Source organism: Grus americana, chromosome 13 (assembly GCF_028858705.1).
Source record: "Grus americana isolate bGruAme1 chromosome 13, bGruAme1.mat, whole genome shotgun sequence".
Lineage (NCBI taxonomy): Eukaryota > Metazoa > Chordata > Aves > Gruiformes > Gruidae > Grus > Grus americana.
Genome location: NC_072864.1, coordinates 15,005,026 through 15,021,083, shown reverse-complemented (window position 1 = coordinate 15,021,083; position 16,058 = coordinate 15,005,026). Strand labels below are relative to the sequence as shown.

At 37.4% G+C, this 16,058-nt stretch overlaps 1 protein-coding gene across 2 annotated transcripts in view; it reads right to left on the bottom strand.

Moving 5' to 3' along the window:
* Positions 1 to 1,779: 1,779 nt before the first annotated feature.
* LONP2 (lon peptidase 2, peroxisomal) overlaps positions 1,780 to 16,058 on the bottom strand; it is a 43,924-nt gene continuing 29,645 nt past the window's right edge. Inside the window, exons 12-16 of one of the 2 annotated variants that reach the window (XM_054840692.1) lie at positions 12,614 to 12,756; positions 11,319 to 11,357; positions 5,455 to 5,662; positions 3,949 to 4,139; positions 1,780 to 2,164 (exon numbers count right to left, since the gene is read on the bottom strand). In XM_054840692.1, coding sequence (XP_054696667.1) covers positions 1,943 to 2,164; positions 3,949 to 4,139; positions 5,455 to 5,662; positions 11,319 to 11,357; positions 12,614 to 12,756 — 803 coding nt within the window. In that variant the 3' untranslated portion in view covers positions 1,780 to 1,942. The remainder of the gene's footprint in view (positions 2,165 to 3,948; positions 4,140 to 5,454; positions 5,663 to 11,318; positions 11,358 to 12,613; positions 12,757 to 16,058) is intronic. The other variant, XM_054840693.1, reaches the window with a different exon arrangement.

Genomic DNA, 16,058 nt, shown 5'->3' with positions numbered 1-16,058 from the left:
ATTTGTCTTTAATAGATGAAATGCAGTAGATCCTGCATTTATCCACTAGCACTACCCTCTGTTGCTTTTCATTGCCCTTTTAAAAAAAAAAAAGCTTTAAAGGAAAAATGTTTGACAAATATGGATGTTAATATTTGGGTTCTGTTTTATATTGCTGCCTGTGCTGTTGTACTATCCAGTACCTTTTCAAAGTGTGAATTTTACTAGTGGGGCAGGTAGTTATTAGCTGTAGCGAGTTACAGTGTGGACAGAGGAAAGAAGCTACCACTGCTTGCTTTTTACCTTTGATAAGCTTAGTTATCTTCTGGTGTATTCTGAGGGATGCATTAAGTTTGGTAAAGAATTTTTTTCCCCCTACTGGTTTTGATTAAAGGCAAAGCAGCAGATTAGTTGTCATACCTTTCTGGTGTTTTACTGATTATCTAGTTTCTTTGCGCTTTTTGTGTTCAAGTAAGGCAGAAAGTATTCCGAGACTCTGCATTTGTTGCCTCTTACCCTTGAACTTTGCTAGTGAATGACTAAGAGTAGAACCTTAAAATAGTGAAACAAGAGGGGCTTTTATTTCTATTGTTTTATTAGATGAAGTCATCTGTGAAAGTTGTAACATCTTTTGTAAGTCAGGTGCAGAAATACCCACTGAATTTATTATTATCACTGCTAATATATTCCAGGTAAATCAGCTTTCTATCTATGGAAATGAAAACAAACTATGACTTTTGATTTACAGGCTGCTTCTGTAATAGGCTTTTGGCACAGATACAATTTGCATTTCATAAGCACAGTTGAGTTTGTTTCAGAATTAATGAGCAAGAACAGAATGTAACATTCTCTTGTGGTTGGCCCTAGTATAAAACAATGAGAAACTCAAGGATCTTACATTACATAAATTTAAATTTCTATCTTCACTAACAGTCAAGGGAAGAGAAGAGACAAAGCTACCGAGATGGGATGCTGACAGACTTTCTTAAATTACTCACAGTATGCAGTACCTAATGCAATTTAATGATCCAGTATTTTCTTGGCATTGTTTAAATGGATTTAATTTTCATAGGCTAAACTGCAAGCGTAGGCATCCCAGAGTTGAGTTGTATCAGGTAAGAACAAAGGACATGTACTTTGTCCCTCCAAAATATTACCCAGCTCTTCCACAAAGTCTTCAACTATGCTCCACCTCCTGCTGCTGCTGTAAGTACAACTGCATACATGCGCTTCAGCGCATTATCTCTCTTCCTGTGAGGAATTGGTACGTGTCAACTCTTCATGAGTTGCTTCCTGTATTTAAGTTTGAAAAATGACGTCTGCATTGACCTTGCTTCAAACTAGAACTGAGTGCTGAAAGGACTTACTACATTTAGACCATATTGCTTCTGTGCAAATCCCTTAAGCATATTTTTTAGATTTCAGACCCCTTTTTCCTGTGATGCTACTTGCTCCCTAGCATGTTGAGTGTTATTTTCTAAGTAAGTAAATTTGCACTAAATCAGTTTGGTTTTTGGTAACGACCCCATCTATTAGACTCTCTTGCTGAACTGCACGTGCTGCAATTTGTGTTCTCTGAATATAGCTTGCAGAATTGCATATTATTCCCTGTTTGTTGGTGTGTCCTCTTTAAAGATGTAATCAGCTGCTGATATTTATATACATATATACCAGATAAGCTAAGGAATTGTTTCTCAGCAGCTTCAGCTTTCTCATGGTTGAATCTATCAGGAAATGAGGGTTTTTTTCCATGATTCTTTGCTAATGACAGTAAAAAACAGCAAATGCCCATAACTGTGATTTCAGGTTGTTAACTGCTGAAGGTAATACTTTTATTTTGATTCCATTTACACCCACATTTAAACAATCAAGTTTAGTTTGTAGTGATACTTCATACATACGTAGCTGATAGTTAGTCATCTCTCTTAAATTTGACGTACAGAAGTAATCTCAGCCTGTCTGCTTAAAGTTTACTATTCAAACGCTCAACTCTGGGCTTAACTGCAAATCCTCCATCAAAAGCTGCATTAAGAACTTCATCGAGACAGCTTGCCATAACAAAAGTCAAATCTTGCCGTACATTCACTGCAATTTCTTCAAGGTCTTTTTCATTTCGTCGAGGAATGATAATTCTCTTCAGCCCAGCTCGGTGTGCTGCCAGGACTTTGTCTTTAATTCCCCCAACCTAGTAAGGAGAAGAAATATATATATGAAAATCCATGACACTAATCTAATAAAGTAATTATTGTAACAAATCACATCAGGAGCTAAATTTTAATGAAAGGTTCTTCCATCTCCAATCATTTAGGAAAGCAATTAAAAATGCTGCAGTAGTTTTAGCTTATTATATGCTTAACGAGGGAAATATGTTAACATGCTGCAGTACCCTTTCTGTAGCAGTTGTTAACAAAAGAGGGAAAAAAAATACAGGAGTGCAGGTACAGGAGTATCCATAGTGGAAAAGTCATTACTTCTCCAGAATTTTTCTTTTTTTTTAAACAGATGGCCTTAACTCAATTTTTTTTTCACATGGCATGCTGACATCCTGCACCTACATTGGAAGATTTTCAAGATGAAGGCAGTATTAGGTTTGGGGGGGGGTGGAATAGTCTTAAGGATGCGATGTCACATGATAAATAACTTGAGTCACACAACTGAAAATGCACAGAAAAGCAAACTGGTGCCCCAAACTGCAAAGATGGTTTTGTTCTAGAAAAGCAGGTGGCACTTCACTAAGCCACCTGTTTGAGTTTGTCATGAGATGTAAAGAGGGGTTTAAATTTGTTTTTCCTTTACTCACAGCTGTAGCTTCTTCCCCTTGAACTTTTTTCTAATCCTATTTAAAGACCATCTTACAGAAGAAACTTGCAATTTTAGAATGCTTTAGAGGAACAAAAGCCTTGTAGCACAGAGGGCAAAATTTAGGCTGCTGTAGAAGGTAGTAGCGAACCATAAGGCCTTGTGGTCATCAGCCTAGTCTGGACAATGCTACATACCTACCACCACGACTTGCTTTCGGGGAGCAGATGCAGTTAATTAAGTTACTAATAATAGGAAGAATTCTAGACAACATTCAGAAAGAAGGTAAACCTGGTTTTGTATTTACAGATACCTAATTTTTACACCCACCTTAAACAGTAGGCAAAATTTGGTCAGTGGTGCAATAAAGGCAATTTATTTGGCAAGCTAAGCAAACCTGCTCCAGATCAGAGTTAGTGCAGTAGAGCTTTGAACACCAGCCCATCTTGGTAACTGCCATCAGAAGGCGATTCCAGAGATCCTTCTAGTCTGCTACCTTATCACATTATCCCTGCTTTACTCTCCACTGCTGAAACAAAACTCTTCCAACTTCATCCTTCCTTTTTCCATCATTTGGTACGAGATGGCAACTCCCACATCTGCTTCATCATTTATGCCAGGCTCCATTTGACACTTTAAAACTCTGTCTGTTTGAAAGCTTTCCTTTGCCCTCATGCTTTGAAAAAGCTTTCAGCTGAACTATATAAAAGGAACAAAATTTCAGAAGAATCTATAACTATATGTATAGAAATGGTTTCAGGAGTTAACCTATATGCAATTACTGTAAGAGCTTTAAGAAACAACTTTTCAAAGAAACGAGATACTTCTGTAGTAATAGTTTGAGGAAGCACGTTCAGAAATGGCAATACATATTTTGAAACCATCATGAATGTTAAGATTTCTAGGTTTCCTTTCTAACTAGATATTTTAGTGTGCTTTCTGTGAAAACAGCAGCAGGCTAGCTTTAACGTTAAGTGCAAAGCAGGCAGAGAAGCGGTACAGTACTACAGCAGGCTGGCTTCCACCAGCCTCCTACCACTGCACCAGGAGACTGGATCGCTGCTAAGGAATGATCCAGCAAGACTTTGCTTTTGTAAATGGCTATAAACAGATGTGATACCCAATAGAGAGAATTAATACAACTTAGCTCTTTTCTCAAATTATACTTACTGGAAGAACAAGGCCTCTTAGTGTAATTTCTCCTGTCATGGCTACATCTGAACACACCAGCCGCCCACTGAAGAGTGAAGCAAGACAGGTTACTATGGTAACACCAGCAGATGGTCCATCTTTTGTGACAGCTCCAGCTGGGAAGTGCAGATGGATGTCAGTGTTGTCAAGGAGATCAAAACTTCCAGAAGCTTAAGGAAAAAAAGAATGGTTTGAACATGAAAAATCTAAACCCATTTTGTTCCCTGTCTTTATTCTAAAAGCCCACCAGAGAACTAGAAGTCTTAGCACTATTTTTTTTAACAGTAGGCTGAAAAAGCAACACTATTTTGCAGAAGCCCTAGGAAAACAAACAAAAGGAAAACCCAACAAGCTTTCCTACATCCAGATTCCTAGACAAAACCATAACAAGTTAACAAGCTTGGTATTTGCATGTGTTGGGAAATTCAGAGTTAATATAGAAACCAAGGAATTCCTACATAGAATTTTTAGGTTTTTTTATGTCCCAAACCATAAATGTCAACTTTCAGAGAACATACCACAAAATCAGCACTCCACAGAGCGCCAGTATTAACCAGTATTATAAAATAAACCTCTCATTTACATCTTTTCACCTTACTTAACCTGTAGGACATAACAGGTAAATGTGTATACAGTTAATGCCAGCAGCATTTCATGCATTTATCCAATATAGTTTTTTACCTATCTAAACTTCTGTAAATAATGACAGATACTGGACAATTATTTGACAATTCAGCAGATGATCAAACCAGAAAGCACATTTCCAGAATTCTTGGGAGGTTCAAAGAAAACCCAAAAGAGTTAAAAGTTTCTTGGCCAAAGTCCTATTGCGCTGCAATTCAGCAGCTGTCATACAATCCCAACTAATTATCAGAATATTAAAACCTGGACTACAAAAACCTACCTTTAACAGAATCTGTGTCTTAATTTTAGAGGAAAACTACAGACTTGAGTATATCCACATCAGGAAAGTACTGGAGGAACGCTTGAATGTAAAACTGAGTAAGAGGCAAGCGTCTGCCACAAGTAAGGAGAAGCATCTTGGCACAGAGGCTGTCCACAGCTTTCTAGGTTGTTGCAGGGAGGGACTGGCCAGGGTGGCAGAATCTGCAGTGACAACTCCTGTTCTGCCTAGACTGACCTGTTTGCCAGGCTGCTGACACCTCAGCTTGGCAGAAATCTGGAAAAGGACTCCAACAAAGAACTCAAGAGCTGATTTCATCTTCAGTGTAGCACAGATTGCTGGGAAACCCCTTCTCTGTTAAGGCAACACTTAATACATTTCCATAATGAGTATGAGTAACTTCCACTGTTACTGAGCAATGTTACAATGAAAAATACCAAGTTTTAGGACCTTTAATTTCCATGCAATATTAATGCTTCTTTTGTGTGCATCCCTGCAATAAGAGGCCAAGGGATGCACAGAATCTCTATGATGCAATAGAGCTATGCATTAGTTATCGGTTCCCCCCCACCCCGACCTACCGTTGGTTAGCTGATATCTCTTTGCATTGCTGCGCAACCAGCTAATTGCAAGATGTGCTGACTCCTTCATGACATCTCCGAGTTGACCAGTCAAAGTAAGCTGACCTTCTCCATCCATGCGACTAGCTTCTACAAACATGATCTCTCCCCCTAAGGGAGTCCAAGCCAATCCTATGGCTACTCCTGGCTGACTTAAGCGTTCAGACACCTGAAGGAAAGAAAGTAACACAGGAAACAGTTTAGGAAACAGTCATAACAAAATTATTGCAAAACCCATTTGATAGTTGCCTTCAAAGCAACTGTACTGATTAAAACACAAAATTTAAGCCCAAGTGGTTTTTTTTGGTTTTTTTTTTTTTTTTAATGCAGCAGTAATTGTACCTTATATGTAAACATTAATTACAGAATAGAAGCTGTATGTGGCTGCTTAGCTTAAGGCAATGGCAAACATCTGGGTACATCATTCTTGAAATCTTCCCTACCCCAAAAGGGTCAATGAGAATTTTTCTCTTCACTTAAAAGTCTTCAAGTATTTAGTCAATCCTGACTGACCGCTTATATGACTTAATCCATCTTGCCCTGACTCTGTTACTTATACAAAAAAGCCAGTTTCGCTCCCAAATGTTACCTAAAAGATGGTTTCACTACTGTTAGACAAGACACTGATTTTGTTCATTGAAAACACTTATAAATAATTTGGAATAATGAAAACGCAAGTCTGCTAGCAGGCTAGATATGAAAGAGATGGGAAAGCTGACTGACTCCATTAGTAATTTCAAGTAGTTAAGCAAGCTCTACCCCACACAAGACCCTGATCTACTTATCTAAGTCTGCCTGTGCCCAGTTACTGATGAGATCAATGGAGGTCTCTGAATCCCAGTCTCCTCCTGTGTTAAAAGAAGGAAGGAGAGGCAGGATGTTTTCCATGAAAGTTCCAGGTTTGATTTTTTTTTTTTCTTTGCATGAGAGATTCTTTTAGAATATACAGAAAGTCCTTTTGTTTGCCTGAGCTTCAAGGAAATTAAGAAAGCCTGATGAAAGATGTCACAGCTATTCAGCATGTTCTGAACTACTAAGTTATGTATTCATTACAAGGCAGAAGAGAAACTGGATGAATTTTTACTGTGTCAGGCAGTGACTAGCGCAAAAAACAAATACTCCTTTGTAAAATAAAGCAATAGGCCCATTTGAAAATAATTTCGTCTCTTACTGAAATGCAGAATTGAAAGTTCATTTGATTAATTCCTGAAAGGGACGAATTCTTCATTAAACTGTTTAGAGAATTTAAAGAAATGTTTCATTTCTTGGATAGAAAACAAGTCGAAGGAGCCTCACAACAGAACCATAGTAAAATAATTCCGATTCTGAAATCTGGATTTCTAGTTATGTTAAAATTTCTCAAACTATTTTTGTCCCTTCTAAGCACATCTAACATTCCATTTTACACTGCATGCAAATCCAGAGCAATAGACCTTTTTTTCCTTTAGTATCAACTCATTCTGCTCTGCACAACTTGCCATAATCTCAATGCTTTCATTTTGCTTCCTTCCAAGAGTTAGCAGAGAAGTAAACTAATCAGACTTTGTACAGACCCTGAAAACACAAAGCTCTGTAGACACAAAGTTGACCTGCTTTAACCATCAGCCCAGCTGCAAGACCAGAGAAGTCTCTATATGAGCCTGTACAGCCACGTACCTTAGATCCAGAGGCAGAAATACTTGTCTGGCCCTGCTGCGAGCTGGCTGCATTAGAAATACTTTGATCTAGGAGCTCCAAAGGCAGTTAAGTTATTAAGCATGCTAGTCCCCTACTAAAATGCCCCTCCATAAGCCCACTAGAAATGCTGCTGCAAGTCCTCAAGTAGTACACGGGCTTAAAGTTTGTAAGTCGAACAGCAGCAGTGGATTACCTAAACAGAACAATATAGCGTTCCATGAGATTATCAGAACAAGAACTGTCTTTCTAAATACGAGCCAAATGTTAACATTTCAGGATTAGGCTGAAATCCATCCCCATCATAAAAATAGAATCAAGACCATTCTTAGTGCTCAGTTTTCTCTTTCCTGTTTCACAAATAGAAAATGGCTTCCTTTATGCAGTAAAAGTGAACAACTATTTACTCTACAGTTGGTACCTCTCATTACTGGCCAAAAAGAGATGCACATTTAAAAAAAAAATAAGCTCATTTACAAACACACAAGTTGTGATACTTGTAGCTATAGGCAACTCAGATATATGACAAGAACAACTTGCTCATGCAAGAGAACTGGTGAAGCAAAAAAAAAAACAACCCAAGAACAACCCCAAAAACCAAAAAGCATTTGGAGTCCTATGAAGTGAAATTAAACATACATGCTTGTTATAATTTCTGATTTCGTATGATATGCTTTGCCAAATGCTAAACTGAACTGTCAAGAGCTGTCTTCTAAGTTTGATGACTAAGATTTGAAATGTGGCCCTCACTCAGGATCACTGTTTATTGGTTTGAAGGAAATTAGCACAACCCTGACTACAGCAAAGCCGTGCTGATACTGGAGCTCCTGGCACAAACAAGGCTCCAGCTGTCAGGAAAGAGAAGCAGCAGAGGCCAGTGGGACTGGTGTTATGCTCCTGGATCTAGTGGACCGGTCAGTTAGTAACTATACTTATCTCACAGTAAAGCAAAGGAAGCTGCACAGCCCCACTCCTTGGTTCCATTGTGGCTCTCAGTTATCTACATATTTTGAACAACATCATGCCATTTACTTTTATTACCATAATTTAGCTAAAATGGCTGGGTTTTTTCTTTTTTCTTTTTCATTTAAGAAAATTGTACATAATAGTGGTTCACTTTTATGATATTAAAATACCTCATCTTATCAAGCTTTTTCATTTTTGTTAATGTAAGTTTCTATATCCATTCCCTGTATTTAATAAGTTACAGTGACTTACTCTGATTAGCTTAGTAATTGCTTAGTAACTCGGGTTAACAAAATCAGTTCATCCTGGTTAGACTGAAATCCAGCAGCATTGAAGCATTCTCCTTTACACTTTAGCCAATCATGTATTTTGGCAGCCTGTCATGGTTTCAAACATTTCAGGTATAATGAACAAAAGCACCTGTCTATACCCTCCTCCCATCCCAAAGTAGCCATCAACAAGGTTTGTTGTTTGAGTTTTTTGGTTTTCTTTTCCTTGTTTTGGACTGGATGTTAGCACTGGTTCTAACTGTATATCAATTCAAAACAGTTTGCAGACTAATTCCACTGTTTGAGAGCTCAGGGGCAGAAAATAGCAAACATGACTAAAGACCAAAAAGACTCATCATTTATCTCACCTCAGTACAAACTCCCTCCTCTATCCTCAGACTAGGTAGGTTCCTCCTCCTCCTCTCACAAGTAAGTTGAGATCTGATAAGAGAAACTAGGTGTGTAGTAAGTGTTAATCACCTTTCAACCATCATTCTCCCACACTAACTGGTAGACTCAGAGGCCAGCAGTTACTCCAAGTTATCCCAAGCTAAAGGAAAAGAGACATCATCCACAAGTCTGCAGTTTTGCAGTCACTTTGTAAGTCAGCATAATTGACAAAAACCTATTAAGTCACTGATTCACAATGGGAAGATGAAAACCAGTCCTAAGTTACCTGCTGGCCGTTAGCATCTTTGTTATCCTTCCACAGGTTCTCCCAACCTGAGTAGAAGCTTCTTTTCTAGTCTACTCTTCTGATTCATTCCCAAACAAACCACTGCAGGCAAAATATGTAACAGCAGCTTTCCTTTAAGGGAGGAGGATTTCCCAGAAATATCACAAGACTGGTATTTCTTAGATGACAATGCCTATCTAAACCTGTGCTTTGTACAGGTTTTGCTTCTAAAAGATAACCTAATTTGTTCCTTAATTAGAATTGTATGTCCCAGGAAATAGAGACATTATTTTATGGCATCTGTGCTTTCATTTCCTAGAATAGGTAATGTCATTAACCAACAGCTTCCATCACTTCAACGTCACTCACATTGTGAGGATACAGACTAATTCTGATGGGCTTGCCTATGGTGCCAATAACGTTTTGTTAACTGAGCAGAATTAAGGGTTGAAAAAGCTAAAATCCAAGCCAAAAGAGTAATACTTCATTATAAACACTCTTGATATCTTATAAACCCTGTTCCGCAAAAGCATGCTGTGCTGAAACATTTCATTACATCTTTTACACTTTGAACTACTGTCAAGATTATTCTTACAAAGCTTTATTATGTGATTTATTCCAACATTTGTTCTGTGGGGTGACACATAAGATTATTTATTTTTGATAACTGAATTAATCCTACGAGTATGAGCTGAGTAATGTCATGCCTTTCTGCTGGGGGACCTCTGCAGAAAATATACAAGCAATGCACTGAAAAGGTGAAAGATGAAGCAATCATTTTAAGCTGTTCCCCGAAGTACAACAGATCAATTAAGTCATATCATGTTTTCAGTTCTATTTGCTCAGTCTCATCCAAGTACTGACACGGTGGCTGCCTCCATTGTATCTTTATTTCAACAATTATAAATGGCAAAATGCAGGTCAAAGGTGAAGCTTTAAATGCTAGATATGGAAAGGAGACACACACATTGCAGACTACAAAACCAGAAAAAAACCCAGCAGCCAGTCTGAAACGCCTGTCATTGAGACAGGAGATATACTTTTCATTTGGAAGAATCTTGGGGGCACTTGAGAAGATTCAAAGGAATAATAGGTTAGTTGGGAAAATTCATTAAAACAAGAGTTATGTGGCTGAGCAATTTAAATTGAAAAAAATCATAAAGTGTGTATGGAAAAATATGTACTCGTTACTAAGTACATCAAATAGTACATGAAAATAAATCTTGAGCTGCTCAGGGAATTGATGCTGCGTGGATTCATCTCTAGCTCCATTTATGCACTACTTAATTTGCCTGCTAAATATGGAAACATTTAAAAACCCTTTGATACACAGGTCAAAAGCTTCAGTCAGTCTTATTTCACCTTATACAGGCCAGCAGATCCATGAGACGCTTATATGCGTATTCATGGCAACTGTTCATGCAAAAACCCCCAACCCAGCACTCATGTATTTGTAGGTTTGGAATTAAGAGCCACACTTTAAAAATTTTACTTGCGCTACTTACTCCTGTAGAAAAATGACAAAATAGCAGAAATTACTTGCCAACACAGCCACATTACCAAATTCAAATGAATAATCAACTCCAGAAAAAGTTCAAAACGAGGCAGAACATCTAAGGAAAGTCACATATTAGCATATTGCTTGGCCTACAATCTAATTTTTAAAAAGTGTGATAAGTTCACATTTATTTGAATTAATTCTACTCTTGACTGGGAACTGGGAGTACAGTTGCAAGTGACCAGAACTTCTGTAAAACTTTACAAAATTTGATTTATTTTTTAGCTTCTTTATGAAAGTAATAAAAACCGTTTCTAGAAATCAGAGTACTGGCTTGAATATTAAGTTCAACTTACTACAATGGCTTTATGTGCACCTGCAAATCAAGCACTAAAAAGCCAAATGATCCTGCAGAACTTTAGCTCCAAAGAACAGATGTCCGAAGCATATAACATACTTCAGAATAAAAATTCAGATAGAATGTTATTTCTCTGAAAAAACCTCACATGCTATTTTTCAGCATGGTTTCTAAAAGTCACGTAGTGAGAAAGAAAAAGGATAGATTAGTAAAAATTTCCATAGAAGTATTAAAAATGGTCTGATGGCTACGGTAATTCAGAATCAAGCTAAAGTGTATCTACACTACCTTCTTAATTAAAATGGCCTTAAAATGTCTTGTGTGATTTTATTACTGGGCATAGCAGCTTCTGAGCAATGATAAGAAAGAACATAAGTTGCTTACAATAAAGTCATTTGCATAAAGAGCAATCTCTTCTAATTTCTGGAAGTAAAAAGAAACAAATCGGAACACAAGTGACCCATGTGAAAAAAACTCAGCCAAGAGTGTTGTAAGATACTGGCCTCTTGATAACCTGATCTTCCCTGCCTCCCATTCCCCCCCAACGTCCACTGCTACCATCATCATCCTCTAACACAATCAATAGTGCTGTCTTCTTTCAAGTTGTTTCCTCATTTCTGTCTCTTCATTAAGAATCTCTTCCATGATAAAATCTTCATACCCACAAACCTCAGTTCAGGCGCATTCCTTAACAATCATTCATTTTCTCCTGCTTCCCCTGCATATCTTGTCCCCATTTTTGTCCTCCAAATCCCACTGGAGTCTGGTTCTCTCATCTAGGAGAGAAGCATTGCCACAGCAAAGTTCTTAGAAGTTTGAATTTTGTCTCTTCTTAAAGTTTTCCCTTCATTTCTATTTTCTCCATAACTTACTGGTTTACTGATCTTTTCTCCAGGATAAAGACAGAAAAATTTAGTGTTCCAACAGCAACTGTCTTCCTATCATAGTGTTATATATACTACTTACACTTGGTCAGTTCACCTGGACCTGAAGTAAAGCAGAGAATAACTGCAATGTAAATGGTGAAAAGAGAAACCCAAACTAACAAACTGCTTTTAACTGATGGCATTTTCATAGAATGTAGCAAAATACAGATGAGGGAAAGACAAAATTCTGGAATATGCCTACTGAGGAACAGAGCTGGTACTAGGAAGCTGGAGGTGACTGACTGATCATAAACCATTTTTAATAGCCAAGAGTCACATTAATCTAAAGAATGTCTGAGACCTTCTGGTACAAATTGAAGTGGTTTTAATACCCAAAAATGCTGACTGGCTTTTAGGAGGTATGTGGGACAGTCCTTAACACAGCTGCCTCAGAGCCAGGATTCCTGGGTTCTACTTTTGGCATCTTTCCCAAGACCACCAAACATCCCCCAAACAAAAGCAAAGTTGTTATAAACTGAAAAAACACCACCGCATTCTTAAGCACTGCTGCAGGCATCTTTGCTAACAGAAAGTCATGCCATTATATTATTTATGTACCTGAATTAGAACAAAGCAAACCAGAAACTTCTTTAGCTGAAAAAACACTTGGTAGAACACAAAGAAACACAGTCCTGTTACTAATACATTTTTAAAAAAGTTAATATTGTATAAACTCAGTCAATAGCAATAAAACAGACAACTAGTCAAACCAGACAGAAACAGCAGTCAAGCAGAAACAAATGAGGATGTTACCTCTGTTTCATACATGGGTGGCCCCAGGATATCTTTTAAAGCATGGAAATCAATTAAAATTGGCATTTCAGGTGGCAGAGCCAGGTCAGCTGTGTCACTGATGGATTCTGTTTTTGTGTCTTCTGTGACATGCTCTTTGCAATCTAAAAGAATAAAATCTAATTTAGGATTTGTAGCAGGCAGTCTTGACACAGGAATTAGAAGAATCATGATGGAGAAAAATAAAATATTCAAAGAAATGCTCAGAAAGTTCATGAAAGTGTGCTTAAACCATCTTTCACAAAAATCTTGTCAAATTAAATATAATATGGCATCAAATTTAATCATTAAGCCTAAACATGTTCTAACTGTTCAGCAAAGATAATATTAAATCTAGAGCAACGACAGAGATGCAACTCACTTAAATGCATTTTAAACTAGGTCAAATAACGAAACGCATTAGGTTCATTTAGAACTTTGCACTTTTAATCGGATTTGTGCATAAAACAGTATAGGAGATGATAATGTTCAATGTAGTGTAATATAGAATATGAAGCTGAATGTGGAAATATTGACAATTCAGTAACTACTGGTCTTTTTATGTATGTTTACAACTGTGCTCTCTATGGTTTCTTTCTGCAAGGACTTAAATGCTTAACTTCTGACACTAATAGTTAAGTTCTGTCAAATAAAGTAGGAGCATTTTGGCCAGATTTACATACACTGCTTTGCCACATGGCTGTGTTACTTACAGCTAGCTTGCATTACATTCAATAACATCTCATTTCACAGTATTCAACAAGGACAGTGTAAACTGCTCTGTAACTCTGCCTTCCTCTCTCCACACCCCAGTCCTCACACACATACCCTCAACACCAGCTGACTGGGCGCAGGAGAAGCTGCTACATGTAGACCACACGGAAAACAGCTCCACTGCAAACCTAACTCATCCAGCCTTGGTGTGCTGCCTCCTTCCAGGCTGTTAGATGGAAGCACTACCCCAAGACAGCACAGCCCACCTTTACTGCAGCCAACGCAGCACATATTCTGACATTACACTTTTTACTTTGATTTTTGTCTCTTATGACTATTATGGCTTTACTCAATCACAGAATGATTTGGGTTGGAAGGGACCTTTAAAGATCATCTAGTTCAACCCCCTCGCCACAGGCAGGGACACCTTTCACTAGATCAGGTTGCTTAATTCACAAAATTGACACCCCTCATTTGTTCAACAGCCAGCTCAGCATGCAGCACATACAGTCCTTGCTCAGTGGAAAAACCTCAGACAATTTCAGTATAACATCTATGACTTTTGTCTTGAAGTATTATGCTTACACAGGGCTCTGCTCTTTTCTGTGTTGGAATGAGACATTTCTAAGGTGTCTTGGCCAATAACCACTAGCAGCAAAAAATTTCTCAAAGATGAAGTTATTAGGCATTTTCAGAAATACCTACTGGTATGATATACTCTTCAGTAAGGGCTATAAAACCCAATTAGCCTGACACTTTTGAATGCAATATACTCAAGCATCATCAAGAAGGGACCACATAATTAAAGCAACAGTTATGGATTCAAAAGTGTGCTCTTTCCTTCCTCTATTTACAGTATGATTGTATTTCTTACCTATACAATTATTTCCTTAGCAGAATTTCCTTAAAATTTCTGTTTTCTGTACAAATGTGTTTTTAATACAAAAATGAACTATAATGGGGACCATATAAATATCAAAGCCGCAAAATTGTTTCAAACCAGACTACATAGCTGGTTGTTTGCATGAATAAGCTCAAGAACTTAAATATCATTTGTACTAGGCCTACAATGCACATTTACTTAAGCGACTGTATACAGAAGGAGAATGTAAGCAGGGAGTCATTTCCCCACAGAATTTGATCCAGATGCAGAAGGCTCATTACCATTTTCTCAAGAGCCCTAAGCACTATTTTCGTGAAACATATATCAGAGAAATGAAAAATACTTGAACAATCCAGATGTTTCTAAGGTTCTGTGGCACTTTTATGGCAGTGCCTCCTTGCCTTGAGGCTGCCATTAAGAAAAGCATTGTACATGTACATATAGTAAAGATATTTCTTCCTACCCCAAAACCACAAGCCTAAGATACATTTAAAGCAATAGTTTATATTACACAGGAATATATACTGAGCTTCAAGTCTTCTGCACCGTATTACCTGCTGTTGCTTCCTTTCTTCAAATTCTTCTTTACTTTCAATGAAGAAATTGTCTTCCTTTGCACATTAATGCATTCACAATAATTGAAGATTCAGGAATTTAAACAATTATAGAAAAACACAGTATTTAATATAACATTAGGAGGTGCTCTGTGCTGCAAAAGTAATTCTCAGAATCGATAAAGAGAGAATGTAATTTAATTTTGTTGGAGTGCAATTCTCACTAATGCCTTCATACAGTACCAGCGAAAACATTCTACATCACTATTACTGTAACACCAACTCAGCTTTCATTCAGGACTCAAATCTAATAGTTATTATTCAACAGCTACTAATCTTTCCATTGTACAACTCATTGCTTCATGCATAAATCCCATTCCTTCACTGTACACACTGCTTTAAGTCAGATGGCCCTCCTGTTGTTCCAGCATGTCTCTGTATTTTTGTTGAACTACTATTTCTGTACATAATAAATTCAAATACATAAATGCTAGCAAGTCTAGGAAATATAACCCTGCATGCTATTCTTGCAACTCAGACTGCAATTTCAACCCCATTGATCTTCAAAACTTGAGTAATATATGACAACTCCTACATCTTAAGACAAAACTGAGCTTTACAACAACTGCTTTTGTTCTATACCAAGATTTTACTGCCTAACACACACAATTTTCCATGTCTGCTTGCTCTCATTTCACCTAGTTCTACATTTACAGCTGAAGGAGACAGACTTCTCGTAAACAAATCAGTAGTTAATTTTTGAGGCCACCTGCCCTATTAAAAGAATCAGAAACTCACTCTTTGAGTTTATATAATCTAATTAGTAGACCCCATTTTATAATCTGTAACAATAACATACTCCAGACTTTTTCTAAAAATATTAACCTAAATCCTGACATTATCTAATTTTCTATAAAAGCATACAGTGACGTTCCAATCTATAGTTACAAACACTATAATTTTTTCTTTGAAGGAAAAAATATCTTCTTTCATCACCTTTACAGAAGTGCTGACTACGAAGAATCTATAAAGGCACAATTAATTAAGATTTCCATTAATAACGACAAATACACGTTCCCTACCTATCCCAGAGGAACAGTCATAACCCATAGTACAAGTTAAATGACACATTTATCTAAAACAAGACAGTTAAATTCAAGCTCCCAGAAACAGAACTTTTGTTAAGGACAACAGCTTAATCATCTTACAAGCAAAAAAGTCAAAGAAGTGTCCTTAACAGAGCTCCACACTGTACTGGAGGAACCACCCGCTGATC